General features: G+C 36.3%; 2 protein-coding genes across 3 annotated transcripts; one reads left to right on the top strand and one right to left on the bottom strand.

Moving 5' to 3' along the window:
• The first annotated feature begins 5082 nt into the window (after nucleotides 1–5082).
• On the top strand, nucleotides 5083–5463 carry LOC146943005 (uncharacterized). The gene has a single exon (XM_085750076.1). The coding sequence runs from the start codon at nucleotides 5083–5085 to the stop codon at nucleotides 5461–5463; it is 381 nt and encodes a 126-aa protein (XP_085606202.1).
• A 1031-nt stretch (nucleotides 5464–6494) lies between these two features.
• On the bottom strand, nucleotides 6495–13976 carry LOC146943004 (uncharacterized). 2 transcript variants are annotated; one of them, XM_085757096.1, is made up of 4 exons: nucleotides 13734–13976; nucleotides 13558–13632; nucleotides 11378–12124; nucleotides 6495–6583 (listed from the first exon to the last, which is right to left on the bottom strand). In XM_085757096.1, exon 3 carries the CDS (start codon nucleotides 12112–12114, stop codon nucleotides 11575–11577), a length of 540 nt encoding a protein of 179 aa, XP_085613222.1. In that variant the 5' UTR covers nucleotides 12115–12124; nucleotides 13558–13632; nucleotides 13734–13976; the 3' UTR covers nucleotides 6495–6583; nucleotides 11378–11574. The 2 variants fall into 2 exon arrangements, with proteins under 2 accessions (XP_085613222.1, XP_085613221.1); XM_085757095.1 differs by lacking the exon at nucleotides 6495–6583 and having other exon boundaries at nucleotides 11296–12640.
• Between the last annotated feature and the right edge of the window lie 926 nt (nucleotides 13977–14902).

Below are 14902 nucleotides of genomic sequence, written 5' to 3'. Positions count from 1 at the left end.
AATAAAATTTTCATCTTAAATAAGCAATGTTGATTTTCAATTTGGTGCATAAATAAATGGAAAATGCTAAAGTTCGCGAGAAAATACAGCAACATTTTCACGAGGTTAAAATTTATACTACTGCCTGCCGTTTTTTCCAACCAATCCTAGGGTTGAAATTTTGACTTCCTTTAAGAAAAAGACATGTAAGATTTCATGATAAATTTGGGGAAAAACTTTCACTAGATATAGCAACAATGATTTCTGCCGCATAAAGTGAGGAAACGGTGCATGCCATATGGTTTAAATTGGCAAGGCATAAAGTGTGACCACTCTTCTAATTATTATCTTTCTTTTAGCTAGTAAAGGAAAATCGAAAATTCCATTGCTCTCTCTGGGACTTGATGAGTTAAAGTTTTTAATCTTGAATCATCCCGATTTTGTCAAGTCTCTGCGCTGCGTGGAGATGAACTACGAATTCTTTTCAAAAATAGTAGTAAATAACAGCTGACATGCATATTTATAAGATACAACTTTACAACGTACAATCAGATACATTTAATGCTGAATGTACCGTTAACTATTACTCTCTTCAATTTGTTGCATGCTCGTTTTTAGTAATTCATCAAATTACTCTCTTCAAGTGATATAAAATAAAAATAAAGAGTTGTGAAGATCTTATGACTCAAAGAATATTTGTAAATATATTTACATTTACCTCTCTTTAAAGCTACAAACATGACTCGGATTTCGGACCTCTCAAATTTAAAGTATGATTTGTTACCACCGGAGAGTTAGTAGTTCAATTGGTTTGAGATAAGAGATAAAGAGTTAGAGGTCCTAACTTCAAATCTGAATAATAAAGGAGAAAAAATTAATCACTAACTTCTAACATTTATTCTTAATCAATATTTATTTTCGTAAAAGTTGAAAGAGTCTATTGTGGTTTTTATGGCTACCCCAAACATTGGCTACAATCTTTGTGGAATTTCATATTTTGAAACTACTAAAAATGTAGCAAAGAGTACTATAAAGAGTACCCCTTCTAATAATGTTCCATAATACCTTCACCGACATCTCTAGGTCTCACTCTAGCAAGATTGAAATTTGATTACATCTCCTTCTAGCTTTAATACTAGTAGAATAATTTTGAATTAAATTCTGCTACCCACAACCACCTTGATCTATATATTATTTTTAGAAAACAAAGGTTCTCTTTATTTTGTAAAAGTGATGTATGATTTATTGTACATCACCTAAGCATATTTAATTTCTCATCCGATAGCCTTACACCCTCTTAATTAAATCAGCTATCTTTTTTCTTCCAACATAATATTATCCCTTCATGCCTTTAAAAGATAAGCATAAACCAACACATTTCATTAAATTTCTGATGAGCAGCATATCACCTACTATCAACACATAATATTATTGCAACAGATAATCACTGAACCTAAATGACTTTGAGCACTGGTCAAGAGCAGCATATCAACTACTATCAGTCTATCATTAAAAAAAATTTAAATTAAAATCAAAGACAAGGGAAAAAATTAAACTGATTTATATGTTATTAAAATTATAAAAATAAAAAATAAAAATAAAAAAAATATTCTTCCTCCTCCATTTCTTTACGTACTTTATGGTGAATATTTAACTTTTATCATTTCGTTGAAGTTTAGTGAAACATTCTGAAAAATGTCTCATATTTTTCAACAAAGAGTGGTTCAAATACACTTTTTTAAACATTTTCTAAAACTAGTTCATTTATTGGATAGAATCCTAATGGATCTCACCACTTTGTGAGAGATTCATTTTAGGTGAAGTTTAACCTCGGAATGGAAACTTGGTTCACACCATGGGAAAGTTCCAATTCCCAGGACAGGTGGCGGTTCCATCAGGTTTAAGAAAAAATAAAAAAAATGAAATAAGTTTTTTAATCTTTTTTTTATTTTGCTAGCTTACCTCCCCCAATTCCTAATGTATACATTTAATTATTTTCAGAACAGAGAAGTAGTAAGTTGAAACTCATTTCTTTCCACCATCATTCAAACAACACTCGACGGTCAGAATAGTTGAATTGAATACATGAGACACATAACCCACAGCTTTGTAACAGAATAGTTGAATTGAATACATGAGACTCTAATCCACATCACACCATGCTCTCCAAATTTAGCAAACAAGAATAAAACACATGGTCCCGAAAAAAATTCAAATATATGAATCTCCTAAAAAGTAAAAGAAGCTAAACAAATTCGGAACGATAGTATGTCAAATACAAGAAAATAAATACTATCTTAAACATGCAAGATAGATTTCTCTTGGATCAATAGTTCTTGTTAAAGTGCATCCATGCATTGCCATTGAGTTCTTGATTCCGATCTCTTGGATAAACCCCTTTTGTGCAAAACCCAGCATTCATAACTTCAATTCTTGTGTAAACTTGGTTCTGGTTTCAAATGAAAAAATTAACATCATTAAGAGTATGAACTTTAACATGCCCACAAACTCAGACAAAAAGACCATTTTTATTTTACCAAACAAGTAAAACATCAAAAAATCGAGAAAATAGGAAGCCAATCCTTATGTTAGCATCTTTAAAAATCTAGACGCACGAGTTGCACATCAAACAAAAACTGAAGCAGTTATCAATATTGCTTCTGACCGTCGAGTGTTGTTTGAATGATGGTGGAAAGAAATGAGTTTCAACTTACTACTTCTCTGTTCTAAAAAAAAGGATTAAAAAACTTATTTCATTTTTTTTATTTTTTCCTGGGAATTGGAACTCTCCCATGGTGGGAACCAAGTTTCCATTCCCAGGTTAAACTTCACCTCATTTTTAAAGTGTATAATTCACTTTTATTTCACTCAATAAAAAAATGAATATTTAAAAAAAGTGTGTTTAACACTTCACATTATCCACTATGATAAATGAAAATGGAGACTAATACTATAAATATTGGGTTTAGTTCGTGGTAATAAGATGTAGTTTAAGTATTTAATTTGGAGAATAAAGTGTACTATAAGTCTAAGATCGTGGGGCGTTGAGAAAAGTCTATATGTTTTCAAAATTTTCACATGACATTTTTTTTTACAATTATGTTATATTGATTAGCGAAAAAACTGGCATTCATGTGACCGTCTTTCTCTCCTTTTATCACGCTAACGTTTCAAAGCCACAAATGGACTGAACCAAAGGATCACATAGTATAGCAACAAATGTGTTTAGAAAATTCTTCGATTAAATTAGAACTGAAAGAACAAATTCAACGATTGGATCAAAATAGAGATAGGTATGTGCCCGTTTGGTTCAGCTTTGAATATAATTGATTATGAGAGAATTGATTCTGATAGAATTGATTCTGACAGAATTGATTCTGACAGAATTGATTCTGAGAGAATTGATTTATGTTTGGATACAATTATGTAGAATTGATTAAACAAAATGATTTATGTTTGGATGCAATTATGTAGAATTGCTTTTGAATGTATAATTACTACAATAGACATAGTTAAAGGAGAATTGATAAAGAATGAGAATTGATAAAGGGCAATAAAGTAAAATAACATGTTGTAATAATAAAATATACAAATCTATACACGTTGTTCAAGGAGAATTGATTCTAGAAAAGCTAGAAGCTATGATTTGTAGCTTCATGGAGAATTGCTTTTGGAGGATAAAAGCAATTCTGAAAAGCTGAACCAAACCCGTTGTTTTTGGCTAGAATTGCTTTTGGCACTGTAGAGAATTGATTTTGGGCTAGAATTGCTTCTCAGAAGCCAAACCAAACAGGCCTATGTGTCTAGTGAGCATCATATCAAATTGATAATGTGTTCAATGGAAGTAGATAATGATTATTCATGGCACACCTACCTGAAAGATCATGATATTTTGTTGCTTATCAAAATTTAAATCTACCTGTAACAATAACTATATTAATATTATTGGGTAGGCAGTTTTTTCATGAAAATTAGTTTTTCATTGTTGATAGTGACAGCATATATACAATTTAATTTTATGAAGGGCAAGTCACATGTACCTTTCTTGTCAAAAAAAAAAAAAAAAGTCACATGTACCTTCGTAAGGGGCAATTTGGTTGTCACGCTTGTTTGAAAACGCCTACTTTGAATAAATTTTTACACTTGGATTGGAATAAACTTAAGAACTGATTTAACATTACAAAATTGTGTTGTGTGGCATGACACTCCCCTGACCCTGTCTCATCTTCAGTTCGCTGATGATACGTTGATTATTGGACAAAAGAGTTGGTTAAATGTGCGCTCAATACGGGCTGTGCTGTTGATTTTAGAACAAATGTCTGGGTTGAAGGTTAATTTCTACAAAAGTATGCTTACGGGAGTAATGTTTCAGAATCTTGGTTGTCGGAGGCTGCTAGGGTCTTACAGTGTCGAGTTGGTGCATTTCCATTTGTGTACCTGGGGTTGCCTATAGGTGGGGATCCGCGGAAACTAAATTTTTGGAGACCGATTTTGACCTGCATCATCTCTAGATTGTCGAATTGGAAGAGCAAATTTCTCTCGTTTGGGGGTCGTCTGATTCTTCTGAAATATGTCCTGTCATCTATTCCGGTTTACTTTCTTTCCTTCTTCAGGGCTCCCACAGGTATAATTTCTTCTATCGAATCTTTATTTAAGAATTTTTTTTGGGGGGGTGGTGAGGATATTAAAAAAATTGCTTGGGTAAACTGGAATTCTGTTTGTCTAACGAAGGAGGAGGGGGGTTAGGAGTTCGGAGGTTAAGGGAATTTAATGTTGCTTTATTAGGGAAGTGGTGTTGGCGTATGTTGGTGGATAAGGAGGGGTTATGATATCGAGTCTTAAAGGCTAGGTACGGAGAGGAGGGGGGTCGGTTGAAGGAGGGTGGGAGGGATAGTTCGGTGTGGTGGAGGATGTTGTCTGATATCCGTGGTGGTGTCGGTTTGGGGGAGGGGAGTTGGTTCGAGGGGAATATCCGTAGGGTGGTTGGTGGAGGGAGTAGTACATATTTTTGGCACGACAACTGGGTGGGGGGGCGCGCCTTTAAGGGTGCGTTTTCCTCGCTTATTTGATTTGGCTGAAAATAAAAGGGTGACGGTGAGGGAGATGGCTAGAAGAGGGTGGGAGGACGGCGGTGATGCTTGGGTGTGGCGGAGGCGTTTGTTGGCGTGGAAAGAGGAGCTGGTTACGGAGTGTTCTTCTTTGTTGCGTTCTGTTGTTTTGCAAGATCATGTGATTGACAGATGGCGTTGGGTTCTGGATCCTATCAACGGTTACTCCGTTAAGGGGACTTATCAGTTTCTTACGCTTCCTGACACATCAATGGAGCGTGGTCTTTTTGATGCAGCTTGGTTGAAGCAGGTTCCGTTAAAGGTTTCTATATTTGTTTGGCGGCTTCTCCGCAACAGACTTCCTACCAAAGACAATCTTTTTCGTAGGAGGGCTCTTTGTAACGCCCCGGATTTTGGTCCAAGACATTACGCCTAATTCATTTTCATTTTTCTAAAAACACTACTATATTTTTTTTTTTTACTTCATCAATAATAAGTTCTTAGCTAAACCTATACAAAATTCTTAAAATAAATATCCTTCAAAAATATCTTCCAAAGTTACAATTTAATCAAAAACCCAATTTTTATTCCCGAGTACGCTTTCATCACACATCAAACTTCATATATCATCTTTGGTACCTACAACATTATATTAATGTAAGGGTCAATTTCCTTATCCAAATTGGTTCATACTCAAAGCACCAGAAACAATGTCATAAAATAGATAATATCAAAACTTATCAATCAAAAAGAATTTAGAAAAATACATTCAAGTCATATGCTTCAAAGTAAGGTTCACAGACATCTTATTTGCAATAAAATAGTTTAAGTCAACAATCAATCACATGTATACAACAGACTCAATGCAATGCAATTATGTGTAAAATGCATGCTCTTAAATACTACATGATCCGGATATAATTCCCGCCACTAAGGCATCCACACAGAAATATAATTGCAATTCCCGCCACACAGGCATCCACACAGAATATAATTGCAATTCCCACCACACAGGCACCACACAGATGCATATGACATGCATGATAATGATAATGAAACTAAATCCCGCCACTTAGGCACCACTAAGAAATGCAAACTAAATCCCGCCACTAAGGCACCACTAAGAATATAATTATAACCCGCCACTAAGGCAATTACAGTCAAATATTAATGCATCATCAAACACACAACCAACAGTCAATCATTTCACAATTTCACATATTCATCTTTCTCTTTTCTTTAATTCATCAAAATCTAACATTTCTTTTCAAACATCACAAAAACATATAAAGCATAATAATATAAAATATATCAATTCACACCTCATTATCATACAAAATTTTCATATACAACATAATAAAATAAAATAATTATATCATTCCTCATCACACAATTATCATATAAAACATAATTAAATAATCACATTTAGAAAAGATTAAATTTTAACCTTAAAATACATTTTAATTATTTTTCTTTTCAAAAGACAAGAATTGCTACCACTATTTAATAACAGAGCCCTAGCACTTAGTATGGACGTATGGGGAAAAAGCCCTTACCTTAAGTACTCTCCTTCCTAATATTTAGAGAATTCTACCCAATTGCCGGAACAAGACTCCAAGAATTATTCTTCACTGAGAAGAGTACAAATGGAAGAACAAAGGGTGACTTTATTTAGAATGAAATTAAAGGATTGAAGAAAGAATAGAAGGACAGACAATGAAATGACTCTTACCTCAAGACTGGAATGGGATGAAGCGTTCATATAATAATTGGGGGAGTTCGATTGAGAAAATTGTAGTTTGTTGTTTCAATTGTAGCTTGTGAGTTTAGAAAATTTGGCCGAGTATTCTACTGTGAGGTGAGGTGCATCTCTGTACTGGAAATTGGAATTATAAAGTGGTGGTAGTTGAGGAGAATTGGAAATAGGTGACATGGAAGTTGAGAGGAGTGGGGAGTTATTTGACCCAGTACATATGCAGATATGCAGAGAAGTTAACAGGTTTATCCCTAGACTAGCACACGTAAACCCCTCCACTTCTTTAATTTCCTATTATCATCATTTTTATTTAATTGTTCATATTTAATTGCGTGGCTTGGCATGACTTCATTTCCTTCTTAGAATAGCTATTTTCTAGCCCACTAGCAGCTTCTTTTAACTAGCCACTCGGTACTCCATCATCCCTTATACATTTTATAATTCAATTCTACACATTTCTTATTATAATAACTAATTCTCCTAATTAATGTTAAATAATTTATTTATTAGACATAGTAGCCTAACCATACCATATTGTTCTAAATAAAATAAGTGCATTCACTAATTAAAATAACTTACTAAATCAAAGGCATCAACACAAATAAGTAGAAGCTTATCCTATTAAATCACACCAAATTTACCAATCAACACAGATAACGAAATAAATAATTAGAATAGATTTAGCTAGTTGCTCTAATGTATTTAAAATATATAAAAATAAAATAGAGAGTGTTACAATACTAACCCCCTAAAAAGAGTTTCGTCCCCGAAACTAGTCATCTAAGAATAAGGCAGGATGAAGTTCCCTCATCTTATCCTCTCGTTCCCACGTAGCATCTCCAGTAGTTTGATTCCAAATTACCTTGACTGGACGAATCTCCTTACCTCGCAAGTACTTCACGCTCCTATCACCAATACTCATAGGAGGAACCTCAAAAGAAAGGTTTTCCTTTAACTGGATGTCGTCAGGTGCGATAACATGAGAACTATCGGCCATGTACCTTCTCAGCTGCGACACATGAAACACATCATGAAGACCTGCCAAATTTGGAGGTAAGGCAATCTGATATGCTAGTGATCCCACACGTCGAAGAATCTGATATGGTCCGATAAATTTTGGAGTAAGCTTCTTGGATTTCAATGCTCTGCCCACTCCAGTAGTGGGTGTCACCCTTAGGAACACATGATCACCTTCCTGGAATTCCAAAGGCTTCCTCCGTCGATCTGCATAACTCTTCTGTCTGCTCTGGGATATCTTCATTCGTTCCTGAATCAACCTAACCTTTTCAGTCGTCTGTTGTACCAACTCAGGTCCTACTAACAGGTTCTCGCCGTCTTTATACCAACATAATGGGGTCTGACATTTACGTCCATACAAAGCCTCGTATGGTGCCATTCCAATGCTCGCATGGTAACTGTTATTGTATGTGAATTCAACAAGTGGCAACAAATTGTCCCAGCTTCCTCGGTCATCTAAAACACATGCCCTTAACATGTCCTCTAGTGTCTGAATGGTCCTCTCGGTTTGTCCATCTGTCTGTGGATGGTAGGCAGAACTTAATCTCAACTCAGTACCCAAAGCTTTCTGCAACGCTCCCCAAAAGTGGGAAGTAAACTTTGGATCCCTATCTGACACAATGCTAGATGGTACTCCATGCAGTCTCACAATTTCTCCGACATAAATCTCAGCAAGCTTAACCACACTATAGTTAGTCCGCACTGGTATAAAGTGGGCTGATTTCGTCAACCTGTCCACGATCACCCAAATAGAGTCAAACTTCCTCTGAGTTTTTGGTAGGGCAACAACGAAGTCCATGGAAATGCTGTCGCACTTCCATTGCGGCACATTCAGAGACTGTAATAATCCAGCAGGCTTCTGGTGTTCTACCTTAGCTTTTTGACACGTTAAACATGAAGCTACATACTCAGCCACCTGTCTTTTCATTCCTGGCCACCAAAATATCTGCTTCAGATCTTGACACATCTTTGTCATTCCAGGGTGAATACTTAGCTTGCTTTTATGGGCCTCATCTAGGATAATCTTCCTCAATTCTGCATTATCGGGAACACAAACTCTTTCATGGCATCGCACAATACCATCTGAACCAATCTTAAACTCAGGTGATTTACCTTCTTCAACTAACTTCTTCTTCTCTTGTATCAACTCATCTGTTAGTTGAAGAGTCTTAATCTTGTCCATTAATTCATTGTGGACAATAATCCTACCACATTGCAGTTTACCAGTCGGAGGATCCTCGTTTAAGTTCAAGTCACAAAATTGTTCTAGTAGTTCTAATCCTTTCACCGCCACTGCTGAGAGATGGACTCGTTTCCTACTTAAAGCATCTGCAACCACATTCGCCTTACCGGGGTGATATTGTAAGGTGAAATCGTAATCCTTTATGAATTCCATCCATCTTCTTTGACGAATATCAATTCCTTCTGGTCAAATAAATACTTCAGACTCTTATGATCACTAAACACCTCAAAAGTGCAACCATATAGGTAATGCCTCCATATCTTTAGTGCGAATACTATAGCAGCAAGCTCCAAATCATGTGTGGGGTAGTTCTTCTCATGGGTCTTCAGTTGTCTTGAAGCATAGGCCACTACTTGCTTATGTTGCATAAGAACACAACCCAGCCCTTGATACGACGCATCACAATAAACCTCATACGGCTCATCTGGTTGCGGCAAAACAAGCACCGGGGAGGTAGTCAATTTTTCCTTCATCAATTCAAAGCTCTTTTCACATTCTTCTGTCCATGCAAATATTTGATTCTTTTTGGTAAGTTGAGTCAATGGAGATACAATCTTGGCAAATCCCTCAATGAATCTTCTATAGTACCCGGCTAATCCCACAAAACTTCTGATCTCAGTGGCTGTCTTAGGTCGCTCCCATGCTACTACAGCTTCTACTTTTGATGGATCGACGGCGATACCAGCCTTTGAAATAACATGCCCTAAGAACTTCACCTCCTCTAACCAAAATTCACATTTTCCCAAGTTTGCATATAGCTGCTTCTCTTTCAACACTTGTAGGACTTTATGTAGATGTCCCTCATGCTCCTCCTTGCTTTTGGAGTAAATAAGAATGTCATCAATGAAGACCACCACAAAGTTGTCCAAAAACGGATGGAAAATACGATTCATATAATCCATGAAGATGGCTGGTGCATTGGTCACTCCAAAAGGCATCACTAAGTATTCATAATGTCCATAGCGAGTTCTGAATGCTGTCTTAGGTATATCCTCCTCCTTCACCCGTATTTGATGGTACCCTGACTTTAAATCAATCTTAGAAAATACAACCGCACCTCTGAGTTGGTCCATAAGGTCGTCAATACGTGGCAACGGATATCTATTCTTTATGGTAACCTTATTAAGTTGTCGGTAATCAACACAAAGTCTAGACTTCCCATCCTTCTTTTTCACCAGGAGTACTGGAGCTCCCCAAGGTGAGACACTTGGTCGTATAAAGCCCTTGGACTGGAGATCATCTAACTGCTTCTTTAATTCAGCTAACTCTGGTGGCGACATTCTGTAGGGAGACATAGAGATGGGTCCTGTTCCGGGGGTAATATCAATAGAGAATTCAACATCGCGAACTGGTGGTAGTCCCGGCACATCTGGTGGAAACACTTCTGCGAAATCTCTTACTACTGGGATAACGGTTGTGTCAACTTCGGGACTCATGCTGACCGCACTTAAAAATACATATTTCTGCACACCTCCATTTAAGGAAAATTTCAATCGATTGGCTTCGAGAAATCGAGTAATGCCCGGGTCAGGGAATATCACAGCTTTATGAGCACAATCCAGAAGAACATAATGACTGGACAACCAATCCATTCCAAGGATCACTCCAACACGCTTAAGGGAAATACATATTAGGTCGACCTTGAACTTCATGTTCAAGATAGTCAAAGGGCACTGTAAGCAAGCCTCGTTAAGAGTCACAGGTTCAGACGATGGTATTGTGACCACCAGGTTAAAAGGTAAACATGTAACAGGAATTTGTAGAGAATTCACACACTCCCAAGAGATAAAAGAATGCGTAGCACCAGAATCATATATTACAGGAAACATTTTACCATAAATCTCACACTCACCCTGGATTAACTCTGAAGAGTCCCTTGTATCTTCTCCACCAATGTGGTACACACGTCCTTGAGCAGTAGGGCGTCCAGCCTGATTGTTGCTGTTGTTGTTTTTAGGATTATAATTGTTCCTTTCAGGGCAATTATTAGCAAAATGGTCTGGCTTCAGACAGATATAACACGACCTTGGCTTGAACGGGCAGTCATATGATTTATGTCCTTCCTCTTGGCAGCGAAAACACCTAATAGGCTGATTTTGATTCTGATTTCTGTTTTGTGGCCTCTGACCTCCTCCGTTCTGAGCTCGATCTTGATCCCTTCCGTTCCCTTGGGGTCGAGTGTATGGACCTTGTTGTCTACTCTTATTATGTGAGTACTGATTGCCCTGTCCAAACAAAACTTAGTGATAAAATTTTTTTTTTTTCAACGCTTCATTATGGATATGTATATATCTATATTTTTTTTTTCCTTTTTCGTTTTACCTGATGCCTTACGGGTCCTCCTGCAGAATCTCTGTTTGGGCGGCTACGCTTAAGGTTTTCAACTTTCTTACATTTCTCGACCAAGGCTTCATATTGTCGGATCTCATGAGGAGCAACAACCTCCTTGATGTCATAACGTAAGCCACTCTCAAACCGTTCACACTTGTAATCTTCATCCACCTGATTGTTGAAGAAACGAAAGTACCTCGCTAGCGATTCAAACTTTTAGCATACTCAGCTACAGTCATGTTACCCTGGTACAGGCTAAGGAATTGAGCTTCCTTCTGGGCCCTAGCACTCTTGGGGAAATATTTGTCTAAGAACTTTTGCCTGAAAACTTCCCAAGTTAACTCTTCTCCATTTTTCTGCATTATTCCTTTAGCTCCTCTCCACCAACACTCTGCTTCTCCGGTCAGCAAGAAAGTGGCATACTCCATCTTAGTCTCACCAGTGCAGTGCAAGACTTCAAAAATTTTCTCAATCTCTTGCAACCAAAGATCAGCCTTGTCAGGATCATGGTCTCCCTCAAATTTCGGTGGATTATGGCGTCGAAACTCTGCTAGTCCTCTAGCTGTTGCCAGTTCTTCTTCTCTTTGTTGCCTTTGTGCGTCTTTCTGGGCTAGGGTTTGAGCTTGCAGAGTAGTTGCAGTAGCTTGCTGGGCCATGGCAGTTGCCATGTCGCGCATTGTCTGCATGACTTCTGCCATATCAGCTCCATTCACGTTGGTAGTTGCTCTTTCAGGTGCCATTCCGTAATTCCTACACTTTTCTGGAGTTAGAAAGATTCTAATATTTAATTCTAACTCTTTGGGGTAAAATTCCATATACTCATTACGAAGTAGGTTCAGTTCACCTAATATAAGAATTCCTAAAACATGCATCACAACTTCAAAAACAAATTATAACATCAAATAACACAATAGCCACAAATTAGATTCAAATATCACACATACAGGCGTCATCCAAACGTCATCCCACCCCAAAAGTTTTTTTTTTTTTTTGTTTGTCTGAGGATTATTGCTCTGATACCATAATGTAACGCCCCGGATTTTGGTCCAAGACATTACGCCTAATTCATTTTCATTTTTCTAAAAACACTACTATATTTTTTTTTTTACTTCATCAATAATAAGTTCTTAGCTAAACCTATACAAAATTCTTAAAATAAATATCCTTCAAAAATATCTTCCAAAGTTACAATTTAATCAAAAACCCAATTTTTATTCCCGAGTACGCTTTCATCACACATCAAACTTCATATATCATCTTTGGTACCTACAACATTATATTAATGTAAGGGTCAATTTCCTTATCCAAATTGGTTCATACTCAAAGCACCAGAAACAATGTCATAAAATAGATAATATCAAAACTTATCAATCAAAAAGAATTTAGAAAAATACATTCAAGTCATATGCTTCAAAGTAAGGTTCACAGACATCTTATTTGCAATAAAATAGTTTAAGTCAATAATCAATCACATGTATACAACAGACTCAATGCAATGCAATTATGTGTAAAATGCATGCTCTTAAATACTACATGATCCGGATATAATTCCCGCCACTAAGGCATCCACACAGAAATATAATTGCAATTCCCGCCACACAGGCATCCACACAGAATATAATTGCAATTCCCGCCACACAGGCACCACACAGATGCATATGACATGCATGATAATGATAATGAAACTAAATCCCGCCACTTAGGCACCACTAAGAAATGCAAACTAAATCCCGCCACTAAGGCACCACTACGAATATAATTATAACCCGCCACTAAGGCAATTACAGTCAAATATTAATGCATCATCAAACACACAACCAACAGTCAATCATTTCACAATTTCACATATTCATCTTTCTCTTTTCTTTAATTCATCAAAATCTAACATTTCTTTTCAAACATCACAAAAACATATAAAGCATAATAATATAAAATATATCAATTCACACCTCATTATCATACAAAATTTTCATATACAACATAATAAAATAAAATAATTATATCATTCCTCATCACACAATTATCATATAAAACATAATTAAATAATCACATTTAGAAAAGATTAAATTTTAACCTTAAAATACATTTTAATTATTTTTCTTTTCAAAAGACAAGAATTGCTACCACTATTTAATAACAGAGCCCTAGCACTTAGTATGGACGTATGGGGAAAAAGCCCTTACCTTAAGTACTCTCCTTCCTAATATTTAGAGAATTCTACCCAATTGCCGGAACAAGACTCCAAGAATTATTCTTCACTGAGAAGAGTACAAATGGAAGAACAAAGGGTGACTTTATTTAGAATGAAATTAAAGGATTGAAGAAAGAATAGAAGGACAGACAATGAAATGACTCTTACCTCAAGACTGGAATGGGATGAAGCGTTCATATAATAATTGGGGGAGTTCGATTGAGAAAATTGTAGTTTGTTGTTTCAATTGTAGCTTGTGAGTTTAGAAAATTTGGCCGAGTATTCTACTGTGAGGTGAGGTGCATCTCTGTACTGGAAATTGGAATTATAAAGTGGTGGTAGTTGAGGAGAATTGGAAATAGGTGACATGGAAGTTGAGAGGAGTGGGGAGTTATTTGACCCAGTACATATGCAGATATGCAGAGAAGTTAACAGGTTTATCCCTAGACTAGCACACGTAAACCCCTCCACTTCTTTAATTTCCTATTATCATCATTTTTATTTAATTGTTCATATTTAATTGCGTGGCTTGGCATGACTTCATTTCCTTCTTAGAATAGCTATTTTCTAGCCCACTAGCAGCTTCTTTTAACTAGCCACTCGGTACTCCATCATCCCTTATACATTTTATAATTCAATTCTACACATTTCTTATTATAATAACTAATTCTCCTAATTAATGTTAAATAATTTATTTATTAGACATAGTAGCCTAACCATACCATATTGTTCTAAATAAAATAAGTGCATTCACTAATTAAAATAACTTACTAAATCAAAGGCATCAACACAAATAAGTAGAAGCTTATCCTATTAAATCACACCAAATTTACCAATCAACACAGATAACGAAATAAATAATTAGAATAGATTTAGCTAGTTGCTCTAATGTATTTAAAATATATAAAAATAAAATAGAGAGTGTTACACTCTTCACCAGGATGACATATATTGCATAGGTGGTTGTGGCTCCATGGAGTCGACATGTCACCTTCTAATCCGTTGTGACATCTTTGGTAGCGTTTGGTACAGGGTTTATCGGTGGCTTGGTATTTATTTCATCTCTCCAGACTCTGTCAGTGATCATCTACATCAGTTTGGTCACATGGCGGGGTTACCGCGATTTACTCATTCTTATTTCAAGGTGATCTGGCATGCTTGCGCTTGGATTGTTTGGAAGGAAAGAAACAACAAGATCTTCAAAGACAAAGCAGAAGACTTGGAACAACTTTTTGACAATGTAAAGTTTGTGTCTTTTTCTTGGTTACAGGCTAATAGGCTAACTTCAGCTTTCAGTTATAATGACTGGTGGCGGCACCTTTAATTTGTATGGGTGT

This window comes from Medicago sativa, chromosome 3 (genome assembly GCF_051527215.1).
Source record: "Medicago sativa cultivar Bolivia chromosome 3, Bolivia_mono, whole genome shotgun sequence".
Taxonomy (NCBI): domain Eukaryota; kingdom Viridiplantae; phylum Streptophyta; class Magnoliopsida; order Fabales; family Fabaceae; genus Medicago; species Medicago sativa.
This window is presented reverse-complemented; position numbering and strand designations above follow the sequence as displayed.

Excerpts from the sequence above, each read along its gene's own strand:
- LOC146943005 (XM_085750076.1), top strand. The coding sequence starts at position 5,083 with ATGGCTAGAAGAGGGTGGGAGGACGGCGGTGATGCTTGGGTGTGGCGG.
- LOC146943004 (XM_085757095.1), bottom strand. The coding sequence starts at position 12,246 with ATGCATGTTTTAGGAATTCTTATATTAGGTGAACTGAACCTACTTCGT.